This window comes from Antennarius striatus, chromosome 21 (genome assembly GCF_040054535.1).
Source record: "Antennarius striatus isolate MH-2024 chromosome 21, ASM4005453v1, whole genome shotgun sequence".
Classification (NCBI taxonomy): Eukaryota; Metazoa; Chordata; class Actinopteri; order Lophiiformes; family Antennariidae; genus Antennarius; species Antennarius striatus.
Window position 1 is genome coordinate 7,259,779 of NC_090796.1, and position 25,436 is coordinate 7,285,214.

At 41.7% G+C, this 25,436-nt stretch overlaps 4 protein-coding genes across 4 annotated transcripts; 1 reads left to right on the forward strand and 3 right to left on the reverse strand.

The window, feature by feature from the left end:
- The first annotated feature begins 1,331 nt into the window (after positions 1–1,331).
- On the forward strand, positions 1,332–8,934 carry LOC137588088 (ras-related C3 botulinum toxin substrate 1). Its single transcript, XM_068304870.1, has 6 exons — positions 1,332–1,608; positions 5,581–5,652; positions 5,842–5,959; positions 6,400–6,462; positions 6,780–6,939; positions 7,518–8,934. Exons 1-6 carry the CDS (start codon positions 1,574–1,576, stop codon positions 7,643–7,645), a joined length of 576 nt encoding a protein of 191 aa, XP_068160971.1. The 5' UTR covers positions 1,332–1,573; the 3' UTR covers positions 7,646–8,934.
- Positions 8,935–9,087: 153 nt separating this feature from the next.
- LOC137588087 (ketimine reductase mu-crystallin-like) lies at positions 9,088–12,070 on the reverse strand. Its single transcript, XM_068304869.1, has 8 exons — positions 11,846–12,070; positions 11,607–11,757; positions 10,516–10,578; positions 10,322–10,423; positions 10,016–10,199; positions 9,773–9,894; positions 9,602–9,686; positions 9,088–9,485 (listed from the first exon to the last, which is right to left on the reverse strand). The coding sequence occupies exons 1-8, from the start codon at positions 12,010–12,012 to the stop codon at positions 9,412–9,414; spliced, it is 948 nt and encodes a 315-aa protein (XP_068160970.1). The 5' UTR covers positions 12,013–12,070; the 3' UTR covers positions 9,088–9,411.
- Positions 12,071–15,161: 3,091 nt separating this feature from the next.
- Positions 15,162–17,862, reverse strand: LOC137588511 (ketimine reductase mu-crystallin-like). The gene is made up of 8 exons (XM_068305635.1): positions 17,647–17,862; positions 17,408–17,558; positions 16,321–16,383; positions 16,127–16,228; positions 15,812–15,995; positions 15,569–15,690; positions 15,398–15,482; positions 15,162–15,281 (listed from the first exon to the last, which is right to left on the reverse strand). Exons 1-8 carry the CDS (start codon positions 17,811–17,813, stop codon positions 15,208–15,210), a joined length of 948 nt encoding a protein of 315 aa, XP_068161736.1. The 5' UTR covers positions 17,814–17,862; the 3' UTR covers positions 15,162–15,207.
- A 2,984-nt stretch (positions 17,863–20,846) lies between these two features.
- On the reverse strand, positions 20,847–24,317 carry LOC137588599 (ketimine reductase mu-crystallin-like). Its single transcript, XM_068305751.1, has 8 exons — positions 24,101–24,317; positions 23,862–24,012; positions 22,121–22,183; positions 21,927–22,028; positions 21,612–21,795; positions 21,369–21,490; positions 21,198–21,282; positions 20,847–21,081 (listed from the first exon to the last, which is right to left on the reverse strand). Exons 1-8 carry the CDS (start codon positions 24,265–24,267, stop codon positions 21,008–21,010), a joined length of 948 nt encoding a protein of 315 aa, XP_068161852.1. The 5' UTR covers positions 24,268–24,317; the 3' UTR covers positions 20,847–21,007.
- Between the last annotated feature and the right edge of the window lie 1,119 nt (positions 24,318–25,436).

The following is a 25,436-nucleotide window of genomic DNA, read 5'->3' on the forward strand; positions in this document are numbered from 1 at the left end:
TGTGTGTGTGTGTGTGTGTGTGTGTGTGTGTGTGTGTGTGTGTGTGTGTGTGTGTGTGTGTGTGTGTGTGTGTGTGAGCATGCAGAGCTGACACTGGTTGCCATGGAGTCACTGATGAATTGATAATGATATTAATCCATTACAAACATTTAAAAAATTTTAAGCATGAAAAACATTGTGTGCAACCAATACAAGCGATATTTATCTGTGTTTTACTGTTTTTTTCTAGCTTGGTAGAAAATATTGGAGAAAATCACAGAATTTAGTACTGTACTGTATTTCCACTTGCATTGTACACTTGTAAAATGTCGCCCTCTTGTGTTCATATGTAAAACTGCACAATGAGGAAAGAATAAAATGACTATTTCTATCACCAGTGGAAACAAAAGAGAAGAGTGACATCACTTTCCATTAAACGTTGACAGGTTTTATTGTCTTAATGCAAATGAGATGACTCGCATCATTACCACCAGCTCCTGGGGTTCAGCTTGTAAAGACAGGCATTAGCAGGTTATTACCAATGAAAGCTGAAGGAAGGACATTCATGAATAATCATTAATTGGAAAGTCTTTTGTTTTCATATCATTTGCATTCACACAATAGGAGCTGTCAAAATTTAACAGAATGTCGTTCAGCTATTTTTCTGAAGTATTCAAATCTTTCACTTTTTCACAGAATCCATTCATCCTAAATGTAAAAGCTACATTTATAGGACCAAGAAAGGTTTGGTTACTAAAGGTGTGTACCAATGAAGTTTTGTTCTGCTTTTGCTTCATGGCTCTAGTGTGTGTGTGTGTGTGTGTGTGTGTGTGTGTGTGTGTGTGTGTGTGTGTGTGTGTGTGTGCGTGCGTGCGTGCGTGCGTGTGTGTGTGTGTGTGTGTGTGTGTGTGGTTAAAGGTTGGTGCCATTTGAAATGATTACAATAATAAAATTGTGTTTTTAGTCATAACTTCTATTAATATGCTGTATAAAGTAATAATGTTCACAGTACGTTTTAGTTTTAACATTAAACACATTTTCCTATAACTCAATATATCTAACTGTGAGAATTTACTTACAAAAGAACATTTTCTGTGGTTCATTGGTATCCTACTATGATTTAAATAATTAATCAGTTTTTTATTATAAGAAAATCAGATAAATTAAAACGGTTTTTTTATTTCTATTTTTTTTTATTGGATTACAGTACTGTACTGTACAGTATGTTCTCGTTCTTTCCGGAGTGACCAGTAGGGGGCGGTGTTCGGCGGCCCAACCCTGACCGGATGTGACCTATCCCCAAGCTTCACGGACCGAACGGTGGGCGTTTTGTCCCTCAATCTTGCCTCCAGTGTTTTTTTTTTTTCCTGGGTGTTGCCTGGTTTGTACTTAACTCCGGAGTTTCATCCGTTGTGGCTGAATTCGATAGACAGACCGTTACATTTTTTTTTGCACAATTATCATTATCTTACCACACTGCGTTCACGTTGTAATTTTTAAAGCATTACTGGACTGGTTTATTTTAGCTGCTGTTTGCTAGCTAGCTTCTAGCGGAACGTAGCTGCTGTAAACCTGACCGCGATACAGCCGTCCGATGCAGGCCATTAAGTGTGTGGTGGTAGGTGACGGGTGAGTTTACATTTGTTTTAAACTTGTTACTTTGGTTTGTATAATAACAGTTACGACCTAACATAACGTAGATGATGTCGTTGACACGGCTACCAGAGTTAACTGTTGGCTACAAAGCCTCAGATAACATGCGAACTTGAGCGACAGCTGTTGTTGTGCTCCCCGGTCCAGCCGGGTCAGACATGCCGATCGATGCGCTCCGGGTTGGGCGTGACTGAACGGGCCGCGGCGGGTCATTCATTACACATGGAGCAGGTTGCGATGTCCACAGTCACTACAGTAAACTAAATATTATCCTGTTTTACACAAGTTTTCTTTAATCTGTCCATGTCGAATTGACCTGTTAAATGCGTTCAAGTTAACTGGTGTACTAGGCCTTAATCAAGGCCTCCGAACACTTGATGCAAATAATCTCGCCCTATCAGCTTTTCTATTGATTATACAAAAAAGAAGTTGTTTATTTCTAACATGATTTTTAAAAAATCAAGCTGAATGTTTAGTATTTTTGTTCAATTTGATGAAGTAATAACACAATAACGTTCCATCTCAAGTTTAAGTATATGTACTTAATACTATTATATGTGTGTTGAAATTCTAAAATAGAATTTCAACAAATAGACTTATTTGTGATTCTTGTGAGACATGATCGTTTTGAAGACAAACATGTCAACATTTCCCAGTGTTAGCTTTGACCTGACAGTTCAGTGTGTTACACATGTTTTGCAGTGATATACTGTATACAGTAGGTACATCACGAAAGGATTATTACCATTATTAGATTCAAGCGAGACAAATGGCTTTGTAGGTCATCAAAGTTGTTAGCCTTCTGATGTGCAGCACAGGTTAGTAAAGGGTATATAATAATTATAATAATAACTAGAATCAAGGCAGTCAGAGACTGCCTCAGCCCGCGACTTACCCTGACCTACTTTCAGGGTAGGCCAGGGTACCCTGAAAGTAGTACCTGACAAGTGCATAGACTAGTGCATATGGAGAAGGCCTGTGTGAGTTAGACCATAGAACAAAGCATAGATCATAGGTAGATTAAAGCTCCAGCTTTGATCTAGGGTCTTACTCACACTCCAATCCAATCCACTTTATTTATAAAGCACAATTTAAATAAACACAAGGTTTCCAAAGTGTTGCACAGCAACTTGATAAAAAACAGAACAGATGCGCCATAAAACCATGAACATAATGCAGTTAAATAAAATATCAAAATAAAAATGCAACAAAACATTTAAAATAAGTTAAAAGCGGAAATAAAATCAGGTAAAAACAATTAAAATAATGGGAAGTAATACACAAAAAAACCCTAAAAGGTGTCAAACGCCAGGGAAGAGAGGTGGGTTTTAAGAAGTTTTAAAATGAGCCAGTGAAGAAGCCTGCCTGATGGGCAGTGGGAGCCCATTCCATAATTTGGGAGCTGAAACTGAGAATGCTCGTTCCCCTCTGAGCTTCAGCCTGACTTTGGGCTGTATAAGGAGCAGCTGGTCAGCTGACCTGAGAGAGCGGCTGGGCGTGTACGGGTGAAGTAGCTCAGAGAGATAAGTTGGGGTGAGGCCATTCATGGCTTTAAAAGCAAATAAAAGGATTTTAAAATGAATCCTAAAATGTATGGGCAGCCAGTGCAGTGATCCTAAAATCGGTGAGATGTGCTCATACTTTTTTGTTCCAGTTAAAAGACGTGCAGCAGCATTCTGGAACATTTGAAGGTGGGCAATGGAGGACCCACTAACCCCCACATAAAGTCCGTTACAGTAATCCAGCTGAGTGGTCACAAAGGCATGGATTACTGTCTCAAAATCTTTTTTCCCAAAAATTGGCTTAATTTTTGCCAACTGCCGCAACTGGAAAAAGCTAGATCTCACCACTGCTTTAATCTGGCTTTCAAATTTAAGTTCATTATCCATCTTTATGCCCAAGTTGTACCTTGCCAACCAATCAAGATTGATAACGGGAGTTTCAGAAGTGCCACCAAAAATCATGACTTCAGGTTTTTTTAAATTAAAATTAAGAAAATTCAGAGACATCCAAGCCTGAATGTCACCTAAACAATCAAGGAGCGGCTTTATACTGTAGTCAGACTTATTAAGAGGCACATACTGTATATCTGAGTATCATCAGCGTAATAGTGAAAAGAGATACCATGTTTTCTTAAAATTGCACCAAGTGGGAGTAAGTACAGCTAGAATAACAGAGAGCCAAGCACAGAGCCCTGAGGTACCCCACAAGAGAGAGGGGCAGTGGAGGACACACAATCATCAAAACTGACGCAGAATGTTCACTAAGATAAATATGATCTAAACCATCTGAGTTCTGTGCCACGAATGACCACTCACTGCTCCAAGTGAGCAATGAAGATATGATGGTCCACTGTGTCAAATGCTGCGGTTAGGTCAAGGAGAACAAGTACAACGCAATGACCTGAGTCGGTCGCTAAAAAGATATCATTAAAAACATTTAAAAGTGCTGATTCAGTGCTGTGCAAAGGCTTAAAACCAGATTGGAAAATCTCTAATTCGATATTATGATCATTTAAAAAGTCCATTAGCTGGGAGTACACGATCTTTTCTAAGATTTTCAAAAATAAAAGACAGTTTAGAAATGGGTCTAAAGTTTGTCATTAACATGGGATCCAGCCCAGATTTTTTAAGCAAAGGTTGAGCCACAGCATGTTTAAAATTGGCAGGGACCACTCCAGAAGACAAACTGCTATTGATAACAACAAGAAAAGATGGACCAACAACCTGGAAAACTTCCTTAAAAAGTCGAGGAGGAACAGCAACCTCAGGAGAACCAGAGGGCTTCAAATGAGTGACAATTTCCTGTACATAAGGCAGGGTCACAGCTTCAAAAGTATTGAACACTAGTGCAGGAGACTGGGACTGAGGGGTCAGTGGATGGAGGTGAAACAAGTGCTCTTGCAGAAGACACTTTACTAATGAAGAAGCTAAGAAACATTTCACACAGTGCAGGAGATTTTTCGGGTTCCAACAGTCGATGGTGGCTTAAGAGCAGAGTTAATAAGTTTAAACAACACACAAGGTGTGTGTGAGTTCGAAACAACAAGGTCAGAGAAATATTGTCTTTTGGCGTACTTCACAGATTTTTGGTAACTACGCCAACCATCCCTCAATATCTGAAACGACACTAGGAGTTTGTCCTTTTTCCATTTTCGCTCTGCGCTTCTACACTCCTGTCTGGCAGCACGGGTTGTTTCGTTCAGCCAGGGCTCCGATACAGTTTTATGTCGTTTTGTCTTAAGTAGAGCTGCAACATCAATGGCAGTCTGACAGATGCCGAGAAACCAGGAGTTAAGAGCCTCTGTATCCTCATCCACTGATTCCGGAATTGCACACCTCTGTCCAAAAGCCTCCGAGAAGAGAGCAGCAATGGAGGGGTTAATAACTCGACATCTGCGAGCAGACGCGCAAGATTTAACCGTGTGAAAGTGAACAGGAGCCTCGGAACAGTGCAGGTCTGTGATCTGAGAAAAATGCCTCACAGATCTCCAGGTTAAAAACGGGCAAACCATAAGATAAAACCAGATCCAGCGTGTGACCACGTTCATGTGTAGGAGCCAGAACAGACTGAACAAGATTAAAAGAGTCAATAATATTTAAAAGGCCTTCTTCCTCGTCATTGTATTTTCTATCTAAAAGTTTAAATTTGACCTTGACCTAGTTTTCTCAAGGTCAAGATCATCATCGCATTTTCACCCCCTTTGCCGCCCGAGTAATGTGCTTTTTGTTTCATCTTTCTATCTGCAACGGTTGCCAAGATATTTGGTGGAAATGCCAACGGACGGACAGACGAACAAACACTGACAATTACAATACATCACCCTTTTGAAGCAGGATGTAATAATAATAATAATTATAATATAATAATTATAATAAGTAATAATAATATAATTATAAAGAGTACTTAAAACAGCAAGCCTATTGTTTTTCTCCTTTGTAATCCTAGGGCTGTGGGTAAAACATGCCTCCTCATCAGCTACACTACCAATGCATTCCCTGGAGAGTACATCCCAACAGTGTAAGTACAACACACGTGTACACATGACTGCCATGACATGGACATTGAAGCACTTGCCCATCAGTACAATAGAAAAATGAAATATTTGTTGACAAACATATTAAAAGTCTATGCTCATCTTTCTCAGTCCGTTGTACACTAAATGAAGTTATAGTTTAATCAGTAACAAGTTCTACTCCTTATCTGCAGCTTTGACAACTACTCTGCCAATGTGATGGTTGATGGGAAACCAGTGAATTTGGGCCTCTGGGATACAGCTGGACAGGAGGACTACGACAGACTTAGGCCTTTGTCGTACCCACAGACAGTATGTTTATTCTATGCATTATAAGCAGTTGTAACAATAGCTTCCCTCATACCCCTGCCATGCACGGCACAGGCATGCAATCTTAGCATGACAACTATTTTCACTGCCTATTGATATTTAATTATTCCAGAGCCTGTAATGCTAAAGACAGAGTTTGCATTGAGTAGAATAGAGCCTTGTATCTACAGGACCTATACACTGTCTGGAGGAAGTGAAAGGAAGCTCTTGTTCATGTTCATCTTTGTCCGTGCAACAAGAGTACTCTGTGTCAAAGTCTCATGTGGAGCTGGAAGTGGGAGTCACTTTTAATTTAACCTAGACAGTCCAGATTGTTTTTGTTTAGCGAAGCATCATGTGTGAATATTAAATTGGTGTTCATGCATATTGTAATTGCCTTTTTGAATGTTGTTTTATTGAAGTTTGTTATTTTGACCTCTCAGGATGTGTTCCTGATTTGTTTCTCACTGGTCAGCCCGGCCTCCTTTGAAAACGTCCGTGCCAAGGTCAGAACAGCCTTCCCTTCATCTCTGAAGTTTGTCATGTTGGACAACAATGCCAGTATTACATAGTATTAAGAGTTTTACATAAAATTTCAAAGACAGATCAGCTTGCATGAAAAAAGAATTTAGCTGTAGCTGAGATCTCAGCTATTGGCATAAGTGCAAAAAGGAACACTCTTGTCCCTTAGTTTATGTAATGTAAAAATGGTTAAAAGTGATCTATTTATAATGTGGATTAAAACCAGGAAACAGAAAAAGAAATTTGTTTACCCATCTGCATCTGCTGACATCTGGTTCTGTCTTCCCCTCTCCTCCTCCAGTGGTACCCTGAGGTGAGACACCACTGTCCCAACACGCCCATTATCTTGGTGGGCACCAAACTGGACCTGAGAGATGACAAGGACACGATTGAAAAACTCAGGGAGAAGAAACTCTCGCCCATTATCTACCCTCAGGGCTTGGCCATGGCTAAAGAAATAAGTCAGTTTACACACACACATAAAAATTTAATAGTAATAGCTGTTAGGGAGTCGTGTTTCTACTAACTTTCTGACTCAGATGTTATATTACTACATTTTGCTAAAAGAGCAGAGGCCTCAGGCCTCCATCACATTTTTTTAGTCACATAATCATGCAAATTCAATTATGTACATTTGGTTATGCTGTTTATTTTTAATGGTCTACAGCAGGCTATCTGCAGACCTTTATCTGTTGCTAATTTGGAAAAATGTTTAGGTTAAGATATAAGAATCATATAAGAAATCTTAAATAGCAGCTAGAATTTATGATAATAAAGTATAGAACTGCTATAGAATGACCACTTAATATTGAGCAGTACTTACTTGATACAGTTGAGAATTGCTTGAAGAACCTTTTAACTGTGTCAGTAATGTTTTGTTTTACTGACGGTGTTTTACTTACCTGCCAAGCAGGGTAGGGATATAAACTGAAAGCGAGCCATGAGGGCCTCCCATGTAATCTGGTTTATAACTTTATTGTACTTTGTGAAACAAGCTGGTTTATTGAGACGCTGCTCTATTTCCTCATGTTCCAACCAGGCTCAGTGAAGTATCTGGAGTGCTCAGCTTTGACACAGCGAGGCCTTAAGACAGTGTTTGACGAGGCCATCAGGGCTGTCCTGTGCCCCCCGCCCATCAAGAAGAAGAAGAAGTGCGTAATACTTTAAAGGAGAATCAAAGGGACAAGGAAGTCTGGATTTAGTCGGACCTGGCCTTCTCAGAGGGAATAAGATGGCTCGGTTCCCCAAACATGTGTTTAGCTCCTTGTGTCTTTGCTTACATAGAAGCTCTGGCGCATCAGAATCTCATCTGAAAGAACTCTGCGGATTTAAGCAGCGCCGACGGCTTCCTGTCGGATCACGCTTACATCCGTTTTGTCCTTTCAGAATAATGGAAATGAAGTGAATTTGTTAAAGCCTTGGGGAATGTGAGGGTGGGGATCTGGGGACGATTGAGAAGAAAGAGGGATGATTTCAAGAAAAACAGTTGATGTTATTTGTCTCAGACATTTCAAAATATACACTACTTGAATGTGATTATACAAAGAGATTGCCGTAGATTTAACTCTATATGAGAAGGAGGTCCTGCACTGCATTCTTTCCCCTATACACTAAGATTCCTGCTGCCTTGATTAAATTTTACTTTAAAGTAAAAACCTTTGGATGCTAATTTCTCCTTTGTCACTGTTAGTCTTGTCGGCTGTAGTTGGACTGTTTTGTTTACACGTCATCTGACTCGATTGAGGCGTCGCCAAATCTCAGTCAACGGTCATCCCATTGCAGTCAATCACAAACACCACAAATTAATTTCCTTTTTAATTGTGTTTGAAGCTGTATTATTATCATGCAGTTCTGTAGAAAACGGTTTGACGTTTAGCTGACTCAATGTTTTTTAGCAGTTGCTTGGATAATAATTGTCTACAATCAACAAGCATATAAAACAGATTGATATAAAACAGGCAAATGTCCTGTTAAGTGTTTTAACGCTGTCTCGAGTAAACCACTGCTTTCTTTTTGTGTGTTATGTGAACGTATACAGTATTATGAGTGACTCGGGTATGTGAAGGTGCAGTGCAGCATGTGTTGTGCTAAATCATTCTCAGCATAGAACATTTCAAATGTCTCAGTGTGTGATGTTCATGTTGCAATGATGGTTTGTAAGCATTTGATTTTGACTCCAGCTGTAGGAGCATTTTATAAATTAGCACTCTAAAAGTTTGCAGACGATTTTGTCGACTTGTACAATGTGACCGTTAGAAGTAGCTGTTCAGAGACTGCATTTCATTTTAAATTCATTAATGATCAAAACTGCCCCGGTGAGCCAATATAAATCTGGATTTGATCAGTGTTTCTCAGGCTCGGTGGAAGAGCATGCTTAGATTTACTCTATTAAATGTGATTTCTTTCTTTACTTAGCAAGATGCTAATTTTTTAAAGCAAATAAACTCATCGGAAATTCTGTGTTAGAATTCATTTATCTCTTAAATGAAGATACTACTACACACGTGAACTATTAATTATACAACCAAATATTAATTTATAGCAGGGAAACATTATGATGATGGTGTTCATATTGGAGCCATTGCTGAGATTGGCTGTTAACTCGGACACCTCTGTTCTACCTGACATCCAACCTGGTAAACAACTTCAATAAACCACTGATTCATTGCTGATTATCTGTTTGACAATTAACCATTATACCATGAGATACTTTTTGGAACATTATTGGCTCATACAACAGATTTTTAAAATAAAATTTTATTGAGCAAGCTAAAGTAAATTACATTTAGATTTGATAATATTGTTTACTGTCATTCATTCATTTTCTCAATGCTGTTCTACTTATGATTATTGTCCTTTATTATTTTTTTGTCACCAGCTCTTGTGCCTTGAAGGTTAAATGGAGGAGGTCAGTATTTAAATGCAGGACCTTTTCATGGTTGGTTGGCTTGTGCTTTCAACTTGTCCATCACCAGCTTAGCAGACACCGCATCTTGAACTGCCAACCCTGTTAAACATTAAAAAAGTCATGGTTACATTATGACAGGCTTAAAGCTGCATTTTTGTCCACATACAGTTAGAAAAGTAAAGCTCTTTCCACGTGAATAATCAGGTAAGTCTCACCAAGGGATTTGAACACAGTCGTCTTCTCTCTTAGAGCAGGTTTTGTCCCGTTAATGACTTCCCCAAGCTCTGCGAACATCTCAGCCTAGAAAAATACGATCCTCAGTAAACTGATTTCTGTATACAGGACAGTATGTCTTCTTGAGACAGAAAGCACAGTGTCAGGCTGACCCCTGACAGGATGATGTCACCAGACTCCTCCATTGCACCATCCTTGCTGTCAACGTACACCACCGCCTCCTTCATCAGCGTGTCGTCCAGCTCCCTCCAGTCTGGCCTGCACGCTCCCACTGCTGCTCAGCAACAGGAGGCAGAGAGTCACATTCAGCCCCACAATTCACAAGTCCATTCATTGTGATATGCTGATCTATAACCTCGTTCAAATTCTCTAACGTGTTAATTATTCCGTCTCACCGGCCACATGGGCTCCTGGCTTGACCCACTGACCAAACAACACAGGGTCTATGCATCTGGTTACTGTTATGATGACATCCGCTCCCCTCACAGCTTCCTCTGCTGAGTCACAAGCTGACACTGGTCCACTGACCGACTGGCAAAAACTCTCCGCTTTCTGTCGTCTGTGGTTCCACACACGCACCTGTGAAGAACATGGTGACTGTTACTAATATCTATCAGCCAATTACAGTGGCGGGATGAGGATGTCTGAGGGCAGGGGCAAAAATATTCAGCTCTAATATTGCTATTCACGCACATCTGTACCTCTTTAAATGAAAACATCTCTGTGAAGACATCGTAGTGACTCAGGGCTTGGATACCAGCTCCTAAGATGGCCAGCACCTTGGCTTCAGGGGGCATCAGCAGCTGCGTGAGAGAAACATGGGACAGACCCATGAGGACCAAAACTACAGGCGGAAGCATGGATGCATTTTGAGTCAGACTCAGGTCTAAATTACCTTAGCAGAAATTGCAGAAACTGCTGCAGTCCTCATTCTTGTGATGACATTTCCATCCATAATCTGTGAGACAGAAGAAACTCTTGGTGGGTACAGTTCAGCATGACATAGCAGGAGCCTCTTATGTCATGTGCACATGACTGGTGGCTGCATGTAGGAAATCCTACACATGAGAAAAATCCTGACACATTAGCCACTGCAGATCGGGTCCTAGGGTTTCTTGAAAGGTACGTCCATTTAAAAGGTATTATTACGTAAAAGTTTGTTATGTGCAGTAGCAGGGTTTGCTCTGACCATCTGATCCCATCACTATAGAGTGGACTGAATTGGCCTATGTCTCATCTGAACTAGTTGCCCCCCCCCCCCCACAGACACACACACACACCGCAGGTTAGACAACCATTAAATGTTCAGCTATATCTTCAATGTCTAACTATTCTGAAAGTGTAGGTTGTAGATAATAGTAGTTATTAAGAGTTCTGAGTGGCTTTCAATCATGTAATTCTTGATGAACATGCAACTTTGTAATTAAAAACCCAAGAGAACCAGCAGTGACACTAGTGTAACATGCTCATTGAATGTTTGGTCCAATTGGTCTTTAGTTATAACCCACATAATTTTCCTTTAAGGACAAATGGGTGTGGGTTCTTAGGGGTTAAGAATAAAAATTAATTAATTTAATAATTAAAGTAATAATAATTAAAATAATTAATAAAAACTAGACGAAATGCCAGCTCTGTTTTAAGCTTTAGTGTAATCTTTACTGCAATACAGAATGTATTATTTGTTCACAAGATTTATTTGTGTGACTTAGTCACAAATACCCGCTAATACTACATATCAGTGCAGAAACCACGATTTTAAATGAGCAGTCCTGTTTGTGTAATACCTGGACTTCAGCCGCCTACAGTTCACTGCTCTAACCTTCCTACCAGTGCACACAATCGTCGGTAGTGATTGTCAGGTAGGAAACAAATACTTTTCTAACTCAGTCTATTAACTCAGTTTATTCAAGTTCTCGCTTATAAAGTAGGTCATAAAAGACATGCATAAAGAGTGAGGACGTGGAGCCAATGGCCACGTCTACTCACTGCCTTTGCGTTGCCGGTCTCTGGATCGAGCAGCACCACCGTGGAGGTCACCCCTGGTAAAGCCGAGCCCTCCTCCCTCTTGTAGAAGGACACCAGCTTTGTGCACAGGACTCCATCTTTCTCCATGTATGCAGGCATCAGACCCAAGAAGCTGTAAACGTTCGTGACAAGCAGCAGCAGATTGTTCAGGTTTATGCCAAATAAACAGTCACGCATTGAACAGAGCACCACAGACGCACCCGTTGTGTTTCTTCAGCGGCACCACGCAGCGCACAGGTTGGACCAGCTCTGCGCTGTCCCGTCTGGAGAAGATCCCCATTGCTTTTTCTAAAGCGGGCATCAAGTCTCTGTAATGCAACAGACGCTTAATCTCTTTTCCCCAAATTAAGGCAGGCGGCACAGCCATCGTTGTGTCTGTTGCTACTGGTTAGACAAGTAGACTTCTGGGTGCTGACGTCTGAACATGTTCAACACCTACAGTATCTGTGCGCCACAGTCCGGACCGACGCGTCAAGCTGACTCTATTGGTTAATGGTTATGGGTGGAAATCCACCCACGGCGGTGAATGTTCCTCGTGTACATTACTAATTTTTAAAGTAATGTACTGAGGAAAATAATCACGAAAATGAATAGTCAGTTATTCGTTCATTTTATTATCTGGTTCTGCTTGGTTCTCCAAGCAGCCCAGGGCCTGCTTGGAGCGGACAAACACATAATTATGGTACATTCTTGTCTTCACAGAGTAGTGGAAGGTGGAGGATTATCTCCAGTGGTTCTGCATCAGCTGCCATCACAATAAACTCAGCAATGCCTCTGTTCAGGGTTTCGGTAGCTGGGAGAGAAGATGATCACATAATAAAGTATGTTAAACATCGCATTTAGTTAGACACAGCTTTAAACTAAGACTATAGGTTCAAGAACAACTATAGATCTGACGTTGTCTGTGATTGAATAGTAACACTTGTTAAACTTTTTTGTAATACAATTTCAGACCAATTCTTCATTTTGATTCGTTTTACCCAGGCGGAGACTGGGAACTAAAACATTCAAAGATGTACGCGCAGCTAATTTTACTTAATGGCAAGGGAGAAAAATACAAATTTTTTCATTCTGATGTTAAATTACCTTAGTTTTGCTTCATTGTGATCCTTACATTCATTAGCCCTCTTGCTCAGCTGTTAGAAGTTTGATTCTTGCTGCACCACGTCTTAAATGGTTTTGGTCAGCGTGGCATCAGCCAGCGGGTAGGCCTTTGGGTTCACTTGAGATTCATTCTGATTATCTTCTTTTCCTTTCGGCTGTTCTCTTCAGGGGTCACCACAGCCAATCAGTTGCCGCCATCTAACCCCGTCTTCTGCATCCTCTTCTCTCACACCAACTACCTTCATGTCCTCTTTCACTACATCCATAAACCTCCTCTTTGGTCTTCCTCTAGGCCTCCTGCCTGGCAGTTCAAAACTCAGCATCCTTCTACCAATATATTCACTATCTCTCCTCTGGACATGTCCAAACCATCTCAGTCTGGCCTCTCTGACTTTATCTCCAAAACCTCTAACATGTGCTGTCCCTCTGATGTACTCATTCCTGATCCTATCCATCCTGGTCACTCCCAGAGAGAACCTCAGCATCTTCATCTCTGCTACCTCCAGCTCTGTCTCCTGTCTTTTCTAGAATGACACTGTCTCTAGACCAAACATCACTGGTCTCACCACAGTTTTGTACACCTTTCCTTTCATTTTAGCACACCTGACACTTACCTCCACCCGTTCCATCCTGCCTCTACACGCTTCTTCACCTCTTTTCCACACTCTCCATTGCTCTGGACTGTTGATCCTAAGTACATAAAATCCTCCACCTTCTTGATCTCTTCTCCCTGTAACCTCACTCTTCCACTTGGGTCCCTCTCATTCACACACATGTACTCTGTCTTACTGCGGCTAACCTTCATTCCTCTCCTTTCCAGGACAAACCTCCACCTCTCTAGCTTCTCCTCCACCTGTTCCCTGCTCTCACTACAGATCACAATGTGATCTGCAAACATCATAGTCCATGGAGATTCCTGTCTAACCTCGTCTGTCAGCCTGTCCATCACCAAAGCGAACAAGAAGGGGCTCAGAGCTGATCCCTGATACAGTCCCACCTCCACCTTAAACTCCTCTGTCACACCTACAACACACCAATATTTACAATCTGCAGAATAAATTAAATAAACTACTAAAGTGCACTTAACAATGTAGCCGCAAGAGGACACAAGCCAGTGTCTTATTGTGTCGGTCCGAAGCCCGGATAATTACAGAGGGTTGTGTCAGGAAGGGCATTCAGCTTAAACTCTTCCTACGAACACACTTTCCTCCTCTCCTTCTTCGACCAACAGTAGTTCGATTTCCACCAGCACCCTGTAGGTCAACAGCACCGATGGCGGTTGTTGTTAACCCGGGCCTCGACTGATCCAGTATGGGAGTCATAGGTTTGATTTGCATGTTTGATTTGGCAAAAGTTTTACGTAGGATGCGCTTCCTGACACAACCCTCTGTATTTATCTGGGCTTGGGACCGGCACAATAAGACACCCACTTGTGCCCTCTTGCGGCAACATAGTTTGCCTCTGGTTATTAAGTACACTAATGAAGATACAACTAAATTAATCACGGGACAGCGATATGACATGTCCACAAACCGGCATGTATTGAGTTCAAACAGCTATTTACTGTACAACCTAATTCCTTTAGCTTGCTAATAGTTAGCTGGTAGGTCAGCTTATTATGAACCAAACACAAATGTAAATGTTCTTGTCTGGTATTCTGTCCCTCTCGGCGAAATGCGTGACGGATAATTTGTTTTCTCTCACATGAGTTTGAAACGGAAATTTAAAAAAAAAAATTTTTTTTAGGTATCTTAATGTTTCACAGCTCCGCAATCTCTAAACTCTGTAGGATACAACAAGGATGGACGTTCTCTGTGCGTGTCCTGTCTCGCACGCGCAGTGAGTCACACACGAAACAGCCCATGGAAAGGAAATGTAGAGGAAATGTTTTGGTTTCCATATTGAACGCCCTTATACTGTACAGTATTATGAGTGACTCTCGGGTACTACTACTACACACATGAACTATTAATAATACAACCAAATATTAATTTAGAGCAGGGAAACATTATGATGATGGTGTTCTTAACCTTTGTTCCAGCCTGACTGCTGGTACAACTAGACTCCATCCAACCTGGTAAACCACTTCAATAAATCACTGATTCATTGCTGATTATCTGTTCATTGACAATTAACCATTATACCATGAGATACTTTTTGGAACATTATTGGCTCATACAACAGATTTTTAAAATAAAATTTTATTGAGCAGGCTTAAGTAAATTACATTTGAATTTGATAATATTGTTGACTGTCATTCATTCATCTTCTACCCATTGCTCTTAAGATTACTGCCCTTTATTATTTTTTCGTCACCAGCTCTTGTGCCGTGAAGGTTAAATGGAGGAGGTCAGTATTTAAATGCTTACATTACATGGTTACATTATGACAGGCTTAAAGCTGCATTTTTGGTCCACATACAGTTATACATACAACAGCATTTAAATGCAGGACCTTTTCATGGTTGGTTGGCTTGTGCTTTCAACTTGTCCATCACCAGCTTAGCAGACACCGCATCTTGAACTGCCAACCCTGTTAAACATTAAAAAAGTCATGGTTACATTATGACAGGCTTAAAGCTGCATTTTTGTCCACATACAGTTAGAAAAGTAAAGCTCTTTCCACGTGAATAATCAGGTAAGTCTCACCAAGGGATTTGAACACAGTCGTCTTCTCTCTTAGAGCAGGTTTTGTCCCGTTAATGACTTCCCCAAGCTCTGCGAACATCTCAGCCTAGAAAAATACGATCCTCAGTAAACTGATTTCTGTATACAGGACAGTATATCTTCTTGAGACAGAAAGCACAGTGTCAGGCTGACCCCTGACAGGATGATGTCACCAGACTCCTCCATTGCACCGTCCTTGCTGTCAACGTACACCACCGCCTCCTTCATCAGCGTGTCGTCCAGCTCCCTCCAGTCTGGCCTGCACGCTCCCACTGCTGCTCAGCAACAGGAGGCAGAGAGTCACATTCAGCCCCACAATTCACAAGTCCATTCATTGTGATATGCTGATCTATAACCTCGTTCAAATTCTCTAACGTGTTAATTATTCCGTCTCACCGACCACATGGGCTCCTGGCTTGACCCACTGACCAAACAACACAGGGTCTATGCATCTGGTTACTGTTATGATGACATCCGCTCCCCTCACAGCTTCCTCTGCTGAGTCACAAGCTGACACTGGTCCACTGACCGACTGGCAAAAACTCTCGGCTTTCTGTCGTCTGTGGTTCCACACACGCACCTGTGAAGAGGATCAAGATCATGGTGACTGTTACTAATAGCTATCAGCCAATTACAGTGGCGGGATGAGGATGTCTGAGGGCAGGGGCAAAAATATTCAGCTCTAATATTGCTATTCACGCACATCTGTACCTCTTTAAATGAAAACATCTCTGTGAAGACATCGTAGTGACTCAGGGCTTGGATACCAGCTCCTAAGATGGCCAGCACCTTGGCTTCAGGGGGCATCAGCAGCTGCGTGAGAGAAACACGGGACAGACCCATGAGGACCAAAACTACAGGCGGAAGCATGGATGCATTTTGAGTCAGACTCAGGTCTAAATTACCTTAGCAGAAATTGCAGAAACTGCTGCAGTCCTCATATTTGTGATGACATTTCCATCCATAATCTGTGAGACAGAAGAAACTCTTGGTGGGTACAGTTCAGCATGACATAGCAGGAGCCTCTTATGTCATGTGCACATGACTGGTGGCTGCATGTAGGAAATCCTACACATGAGAAAAATCCTGACACATTAGCCACTGCAGATCGGGTCCTAGGGTTTCTTGAAAGGTACGTCCATTTAAAAGGTATTATTACGTAAAAGTTTGTTATGTGCAGTAGCAGGGTTTGCTCTGACCATCTGATCCCATCACTATAGAGTGGACTGAATTGGCCTATGTCTCATCTGAACTAGTTGCCCCCCCCCCACAGACACACACACACACCGCAGGTTAGACAACCATTAAATGTTCAGCTATATCTTCAATGTCTAACTATTCTGAAAGTGTAGGTTGTAGATAATAGTAGTTATTAAGAGTTCTGAGTGGCTTTCAATCATGTAATTCTTGATGAACATGCAACTTTGTAATTAAAAACCCAAGAGAACCAGCAGTGACACTAGTGTAACATGCTCATTGAATGTTTGGTCCAATTGGTCTTTAGTTATAACCCACATAATTTTCCTTTAAGGACAAATGGGTGTGGGTTCTTAGGGGTTAAGAATAAAAATTAATTAATTTAATAATTAAAGTAATAATAATTAAAATAATTAATAAAAACTAGACGAAATGCCAGCTCTGTTTTAAGCTTTAGTGTAATCTTTACTGCAATACAGAATGTATTATTTGTTCACAAGATTTATTTGTGTGACTTAGTCACAAATACCCGCCAACACACATATCAGTGCAGAAACCACGATTTTAAATGAGCAGTCCTGTTTGTGTAATACCTGGACTTCAGCCGCCTACAGTTCACTGCTCTAACCTTCCTACCAGTGCACACAATCGTCGGTAGTGATTGTCAGGTAGGAAACAAATACTTTTCTAACTCAGTCTATTAACTCAGTTTATTAAAGTTCTCGCTTATAAAGTAGGTCATAAAAGACATGCATAAAGAGTGAGGACGTGGAGCCAATAGCCACGTCTACTCACTGCCTTTGCGTTGCCGGTCTCTGGATCGAGCAGCACCACCGTGGAGGTCACCCCTGGTAAAGCCGAGCCCTCCTCCCTCTTGTAGAAGGACACCAGCTTTGTGCACAGGACTCCATCTTTCTCCATGTATGCAGGCATCAGACCCAAGAAGCTGTAAACGTTCATGACAAGCAGCAGCAGATTGTTCAGGTTTATGCCAAATAAACAGTCACGCATTGAACAGAGCACCACAGACGCACCCGTTGTGTTTCTTCAGCGGCACCACGCAGCGCACAGGTTGGACCAGCTCTGCGCTGTCCCGTCTGGAGAAGATCCCCATTGCTTTTTCTAAAGCGGGCATCAAGTCTCTGTAATGCAACAGACGCTTAATCTCTTTTTCCCAAATTAAGGCAGGCTGCACAGCCATCGTTGTGTCTGTTGCTACTGGTTAGACAAGTAGACTTCTGGGTGCTGACGTCTGAACATGTTCAACACCTACAGTATCTGTGCGCCACAGTCCGGACCGACGCGTCAAGCTGACTCTATTGGTTAATGGTTATGGGTGGAAATCCACCCACGGCGGTGAATGTTCCTCGTGTACATTACTAATTTTTAAAATAATGTACTGAGGAAAATAATCACGAAAATGAATAGTCAGTTATTCGTTCATTTTATTATCTGGTTCTGCTTGGTTCTCCAAGCAGCCCAGGGCCTGCTTGGAGCGGACAAACACATAATTATGGTACATTCTTGTCCTCACAGAGTAGTGGAAGGTGGAGGATTATCTCCAGTGGTTCTGCATCAGCTGCCATCACAATAAACTCAGCAATGCCTCTGTTCAGGGTTTCGGTAGCTGGGAGAGAAGATGATCACATAATAAAGTATGTTAAACATCGCATTTAGTTAGACACAGCTTTAAACTAAGACTATAGGTTCAAGAACAACTATAGATCTGACGTTGTCTGTGATTGAATAGTAACACTTGTTAAACTTTTTTGTAATACAATTTCAGACTAATTCTTCATTTTGATTCGTTTTATCCAGGCGGAGACTGGGAACTAAAACATTCAAAGATGTACGCGCAGCTAATTTTACTTAATGGCAAGGGAGAAAAATACAAATTTTTTCATTCTGATGTTAAATTACCTTAGTTTTGCTTCATTGTGATCCTTACATTCATTAGCCCTCTTGCTCAGCTGTTAGAAGTTTGATTCTTGCTGCACCACGTCTTAAATGGTTTTGGTCAGCGTGGCATCAGCCAGCGGGTAGGCCTTTGGGTTCACTTGAGATTCATTCTGATTATCTTCTTTTCCTTTCGGCTGTTCTCTTCAGGGGTCACCACAGCCAATCTGTTGCCTCCATCTAACCCTGTCTTCTGCATCCTCTTCTCTCACACCAACTACCTTCATGTCCTCTTTCACTACATCCATAAACCTCCTCTTTGGTCTTCCTCTAGGCCTCCTGCCTGGCAGTTCAAAACTCAGCATCCTTCTACCAATATATTCACTATCTCTCCTCTGGACATGTCCAAACCATCTCAGTCTGGCCTCTCTGACTTTATCTCCAAAACCTCTAACATGTGCTGTCCCTCTGATGTACTCATTCCTGATCCTATCCTTCCTGGTCACTCCCAGAGAGAACCTCAGCATCTTCATCTCTGCTACCTCCAGCTCTGTCTCCTGTCTTTTCTAGAATGACACTGTCTCTAGACCAAACAACATCGCTGGTCTCACCACAGTTTTGTACACCTTTCCTTTCATTTTAGCACACCTGACACTTACCTCCACTCGTTCCATCCTGCCTCTACACGCTTCTTCACCTCTTTTCCACACTCTCCATTGCTCTGGACTGTTGATCCTAAGTACATAAAATCCTCCACCTTCTTGATCTCTTCTCCCTGTAACCTCACTCTTCCACTTGGGTCCCTCTCATTCACACACATGTACTCTGTCTTACTGCGGCTAACCTTCATTCCTCTCCTTTCCAGGACAAACCTCCACCTCTCTAGCTTCTCCTCCACCTGTTCCCTGCTCTCACTACAGATCACAATGTGATCTGCAAACATCATAGTCCATGGAGATTCCTGTCTAACCTCGTCTGTCAGCCTGTCCATCACCAAAGCGAACAAGAAGGGGCTCAGAGCTGATCCCTGATACAGTCCCACCTCCACCTTAAACTCCTCTGTCACACCTACAACACACCAATATTTACAATCTGCAGAATAAATTAAATAAACTACTAAAGTGCACTTAACAATGTAGCCGCAAGAGGACACAAGCCAGTGTCTTATTGTGCCGGTCCGAAGCCCGGATAATTACAGAGGGTTGTGTCAGGAAGGGCATTCAGCTTAAACTCTTCCTACGAACACACTTTCCTCCTCTCCTTCTTCGACCAACAGTAGTTCGATTTCCACCAGCACCCTGTAGGTCAACAGCACCGATGGCGGTTGTTGTTAACCCGGGCCTCGACTGATCCAGTATGGGAGTCATAGGTTTGATTTGCATGTTTGATTTGGCAAAAGTTTTACGTAGGATGCTCTTCCTGACACAACCCTCTATTTATCTGGGCTTGGGACCTGCACAATAAGACACCCACTTGTGCCCTCTTGCAGCAACATAGTTTGCCTCTGGTTATTAAGTACACTAATGAAGATACAACTAAATTAATCACGGGACAGCGATATGACATGTCCACAAACCGGCATGTATTGAGTTCAAACAGCTATTTACTGTACAACCTAATTCCTTTAGCTTGCTAATAGTTAGCTGGTAGGTCAGCTTATTCTGAACCAAACACAAATGTAAATGTTCTTGTCTGGTATTCTGTCCCTCTCGGCGAAATGCGTGACGGATGATTTTTTTTCTCTCACATGAGTTTGAAACGGAAATTTTTAAAAAATAAATTTTTTAAGGCATCTTAGTTTCACAGCTCCGCAATCTCTAAACTCTGTAGGATACAACAAGGATGGACATTCTCTGTGCGTGTCCTGTCCCGCACGAGCAGTGAGTCACACACGAAACAGCCCATGGAAAGGAAATGTAGAGGAAATGTTTTGGTTTCCATATTGAACGCCCTTATACTGTACAGTATTATGAGTGACTCTCGGGTACTACTACTACACACATGAACTATTAATAATACAACCAAATATTAATTTAGAGCAGGGAAACATTATGATGATGGTGTTCTTAACCTTTGTTCCAGCCTGACTGCTGGTACAACTAGACTCCATCCAACCTGGTAAACCACTTCAATAAATCACTGATTCATTGCTGATTATCTGTTCATTGACAATTAACCATTATACCATGAGATACTTTTTGGAACATTATTGGCTCATACAACAGATTTTTAAAATAAAATTTTATTGAGCAGGCTTAAGTAAATTACATTTGAATTTGACAATATTGTTGACTGTCATTCATTCATCTTCTACCCATTGCTCTTAAGATTACTGCCCTTTATTATTTTTTCGTCACCAGCTCTTGTGCCGTGAAGGTTAAATGGAGGAGGTCAGTATTTAAATGCTTACATTACATGGTTACATTATGACAGGCTTAAAGCTGCATTTTTGGTCCACATACAGTTAGACATACAACAGCATTTAAATGCAGGACCTTTTCATGGTTGGTTGGCTTGTGCTTTCAACTTGTCCATCACCAGCTTAGCAGACACCGCATCTTGAACTGCCAACCCTGTTAAACATTAAAAAAGTCATGGTTACATTATGACTGGCTTAAAGCTGCATTTTGGTCCACATACAGTTAGAAAAGTAAAGCTCTTTCCACGTGAATAATCAGGTAAGTCTCACCAAGGGATTTGAACACAGTCGTCTTCTCTCTTAGAGCAGGTTTTGTCCCGTTAATGACTTCCCCAAGCTCTGCGAACATCTCAGCCTAGAAAAATACGATCCTCAGTAAACTGATTTCTGTATACAGGACAGTATATCTTCTTGAGACAGAAAGCACAGTGTCAGGCTGACCCCTGACAGGATGATGTCACCAGACTCCTCCATTGCACCGTCCTTGCTGTCAACGTACACCACCACCTCCTTCATCAGCGTGTCGTCCAGCTCCCTCCAGTCTGGCCTGCACGCTCCCACTGCTGCTCAGCAACAGGAGGCAGAGAGTCACATTCAGCCCCACAATTCACAAGTCCATTCATTGTGATATGCTGATCTATAACCTCGTTCAAATTCTCTAACGTGTTAATTATTCCGTCTCACCGGCCACATGGGCTCCTGGCTTGACCCACTGACCAAACAACACAGGGTCTATGCATCTGGTTACTGTTATGATGACATCCGCTCCCCTCACAGCTTCCTCTGCTGAGTCACAAGCTGACACTGGTCCACTGACCGACTGGCAAAAACTCTCGGCTTTCTGTCGTCTGTGGTTCCACACACGCACCTGTGAAGAGGATCAAGATCATGGTGACTGTTACTAATAGCTATCAGCCAATTACAGTGGCGGGATGAGGATGTCTGAGGGCAGGGGCAAAAATATTCAGCTCTAATATTGTTATTCACGCACATCTGTACCTCTTTAAATGAAAACATCTCTGTGAAGACATCGTAGTGACTCAGGGCTTGGATACCAGCTCCTAAGATGGCCAGCACCTTGGCTTCAGGGGGCATCAGCAGCTGCGTGAGAGAAACACAGGACAGACCCATGAGGACCAAAACTACAGGCGGAAGCATGGATGCATTTTGAGTCAGACTCAGGTCTAAATTACCTTAGCAGAAATTGCAGAAACTGCTGCAGTCCTCATTCTTGTGATGACATTTCCATCTATAATCTGTGAGACAGAAGAAACTATCTTGGTGGGGACAGTTCAGCATGACATAGCAGGAGCCTCTTATGTCATGTGTACATGACTGGTGGCTGCATGTAGGAAATCCTACACATGAGAAAAATCCTGACACATTAGCCACTGAAGATCGGGTCCTAGGGTTTCTTGAAAGGTACCTCCATTTAAAAGGTATTATTATGTAAAGTTTGTTATGTGCAGTAGCAGGGTTTGCTCTGACCATCTGATCCCATCACTATAGAGTGGACTGAATAGGCCTATGTCCTCTCTGAACTACTCACTCCCCCACACCGCCCCACAGACCCGTCCTTCCATCCCTTCTTTCCTTATACATGGTTAACGAACAGCAGGTTAGACAACCATTAAATGTTTAGCTGACATTTTCCAATGCGGTTAAGCAGCATTTAAAAATTAGTTTAAGGGGAACCATTAAGGTTTCATCTGACATATCTTAAATGTATTTAACTATTCTGAAAGTGTAGGTTGTAGATAATAGTAGTTATAAGAGTTCTGAATGACTTTCAATCATGTAATTTCTTGACGAATATGTAACTTTGTAATTAAAAACCTAAGAGAACCCGCAGTGACACCAGTGTAACATGCACATTGAATGTTTAGGCCACTTCGTCTTTAGTTATAACCCACATAATTTTCCTTTAAGAATAAATGGGTGTGGGTTTTTAGGGGTTAAGAGTATTATGTCATGTGCACATGACTGGTGGCTGCATGTAGGAAATCCTACACATGAGAAAAATCCTGACACATTAGCCACTGCAGATCGGGTCCTAGGGTTTCTTGAAAAGTACGTCCATTTAAAAGGTATTATTACGTAAAAGTTTGTTATGTGCAGTAGCAGGGTTTGCTCTGACCATCTGATCCCATCACTATAGAGTGGACTGAATTGGCCTATGTCTCATCTGAACTAGCTGCCCCCCCCCCCCACACACACACACACACACACCACAGGTTAGACAACCATTAAATGTTCAGCTATATCTTCAATGTCTAACTATTCTGAAAGTGTAGGTTGTAGATAATAGTAGTTATTAAGAGTTCTGAGTGGCTTTCAATCATGTAATTCTTGATGAACATGCAACTTTGTAATTAAAAACCCAAGAGAACCAGCAGTGACACTAGTGTAACATGCTCATTGAATGTTTGGTCCAATTGGTCTTTAGTTATAACCTACATAATTTTCCTTTAAGGACAAATGGGTGTGGGTTCTTAGGGGTTAAGAATAAAAATTAATTAATTTAATAATTAAAGTAATAATAATTAAAATAATTAATAAAAACTAGACGAAATGCCAGCTCTGTTTTAAGCTTTAGTGTAATCTTTACTGCAATACAGAATGTATTATTTGTTCACAAGATTTATTTGTGTGACTTAGTCACAAATACCCGCCAACACACATATCAGTGCAGAAACCACGATTTTAAATGAGCAGTCCTGTTTGTGTAATACCTGGACTTCAGCCGCCTACAGTTCACTGCTCTAACCTTCCTACCAGTGCACACAATCGTCGGTAGTGATTGTCAGGTAGGAAACAAATACTTTTCTAACTCAGTCTATTAACTCAGTTTATTAAAGTTCTCGCTTATAAAGTAGGTCATAAAAGACATGCATAAAGAGTGAGGACGTGGAGCCAATGGCCACGTCTACTCACTGCCTTTGCGTTGCCGGTCTCTGGATCGAGCAGCACCACCGTGGAGGTCACCCCTGGTAAAGCCGAGCCCTCCTCCCTCTTGTAGAAGGACACCAGCTTTGTGCACAGGACTCCATCTTTCTCCATGTATGCAGGCATCAGACCCAAGAAGCTGTAAACGTTCGTGACAAGCAGCAGCAGATTGTTCAGGTTTATGCCAAATAAACAGTCACGCATTGAACAGAGCACCACAGACGCACCCGTTGTGTTTCTTCAGCGGCACCACGCAGCGCACAGGTTGGACCAACTCTGCGCTGTCCCGTCTGGAGAAGATCCCCATTGCTTTTTCTAAAGCGGGCATCAAGTCTCTGTAATGCAACAGACGCTTAATCTCTTTTTCCCAAATTAAGGCAGGCGGCACAGCCATCGTTGTGTCTGTTGCTACTGGTTAGACAAGTAGACTTCTGGGTGCTGACGTCTGAACATGTTCAACACCTACAGTATCTGTGCCCCCACTGTCCGGACCGACGCGTCAAGCTGACTCTATTGGTTAATGGTTATGGGTGGAAATCCACCCACGGCGGTGAATGTTCCTCGTGTACATTACTAATTTTTAAAATAATGTACTGAGGAAAATAATCACGAAAATGAATATTCAGTTATTCGTTCATTTTATTATCTGGTTCTGCTTGGTTCTCCAAGCAGCCCAGGGCCTGCTTGGAGCGGACAAACACATAATTATGGTACATTCTTGTCTTCACAGAGCAGTGGCAGGTGGAGGATTATCTCCAGTGGTTCTGCATCAGCTGCCATCACAATAAACTCAGCAATGCCTCTGTTCAGGGTTTCGGTAGCTGGGAGAGAAGATGATCACATAATAAAGTATGTTAAACATCGCATTTAGTTAGACACAGCTTTAAACTAAGACTGTAGGTTCAAGAACAACTATAGATCTGACGTTGTCTGTGATTGAATAGTAACACTTGTTAAACTTTTTTGTAATACAATTTCAGACTAATTCTTCATTTTGATTCGTTTTATCCAGGCGGAGACTGGGAACTAAAACATTCAAAGATGTACGTGCAGCTAATTTTACTTAATGGCAAGGGAGAAAAATACAAATTTTTTCATTCTGATGTTAAATTACCTTAGTTTTGCTTCATTGTGATCCTTACATTCATTAGCCCTCTTGCTCAGCTGTTAGAAGTTTGATTCTTGCTGCACCACGTCTTAAATGGTTTTGGTCAGCGTGGCATCAGCCAGCGGGTTGGCCTTTGGGTTCACTTGAGATTCATTCTGATTATCTTCTTTTCCTTTCGGCTGTTCTCTTCAGGGGTCACCACAGCCAATCTGTTGCCTCCATCTAACCCTGTCTTCTGCATCCTCTTCTCTCACACCAACTACCTTCATGTCCTCTTTCACTACATCCATAAACCTCCTCTTTGGTCTTCCTCTAGGCCTCCTGCCTGGTAGTTCAAAACTCAGCATCCTTCTACCAATATATTCACTATCTCTCCTCTGGACATGTCCAAACCATCTCAGTCTGGCCTCTCTGACTTTATCTCCAAAACCTCTAACATGTGCTGTCCCTCTGAT

Coding starts and splice junctions, on each gene's coding strand:
- LOC137588088 (XM_068304870.1), top strand. CDS start 1,574: ATGCAGGCCATTAAGTGTGTGGTGGTAGGTGACGG. Junction 5,653..5,841: donor GGAGAGTACATCCCAACAGT/GTAAGTACAACA, acceptor CCTTATCTGCAG/CTTTGACAACTACTCTGCCA. Junction 5,960..6,399: donor CTTTGTCGTACCCACAGACA/GTATGTTTATTC, acceptor TTGACCTCTCAG/GATGTGTTCCTGATTTGTTT.
- LOC137588087 (XM_068304869.1), bottom strand. CDS start 12,012: ATGGCTGTGCCGCCTGCCTTAATTTGGGGAAAAGAGATTAAGCGTCTG. Junction 9,895..10,015: donor GCCAGGAGCCCATGTGGCCG/GTGAGACGGAAT, acceptor GTTGCTGAGCAG/CAGTGGGAGCGTGCAGGCCA. Junction 9,486..9,601: donor GACTGTGTTCAAATCCCTTG/GTGAGACTTACC, acceptor AATGTTTAACAG/GGTTGGCAGTTCAAGATGCG.
- LOC137588511 (XM_068305635.1), bottom strand. CDS start 17,813: ATGGCTGTGCAGCCTGCCTTAATTTGGGAAAAAGAGATTAAGCGTCTG. Junction 15,691..15,811: donor GCCAGGAGCCCATGTGGTCG/GTGAGACGGAAT, acceptor GTTGCTGAGCAG/CAGTGGGAGCGTGCAGGCCA. Junction 15,483..15,568: donor GTGACATCATCCTGTCAGGG/GTCAGCCTGACA, acceptor GTATTTTTCTAG/GCTGAGATGTTCGCAGAGCT.
- LOC137588599 (XM_068305751.1), bottom strand. CDS start 24,267: ATGGCTGTGCCGCCTGCCTTAATTTGGGAAAAAGAGATTAAGCGTCTG. Junction 24,013..24,100: donor CCGCTGAAGAAACACAACGG/GTGCGTCTGTGG, acceptor GAACGTTTACAG/CTTCTTGGGTCTGATGCCTG. Junction 22,184..23,861: donor AGACCGGCAACGCAAAGGCA/GTGAGTAGACGT, acceptor TCTGTCTCACAG/ATTATAGATGGAAATGTCAT.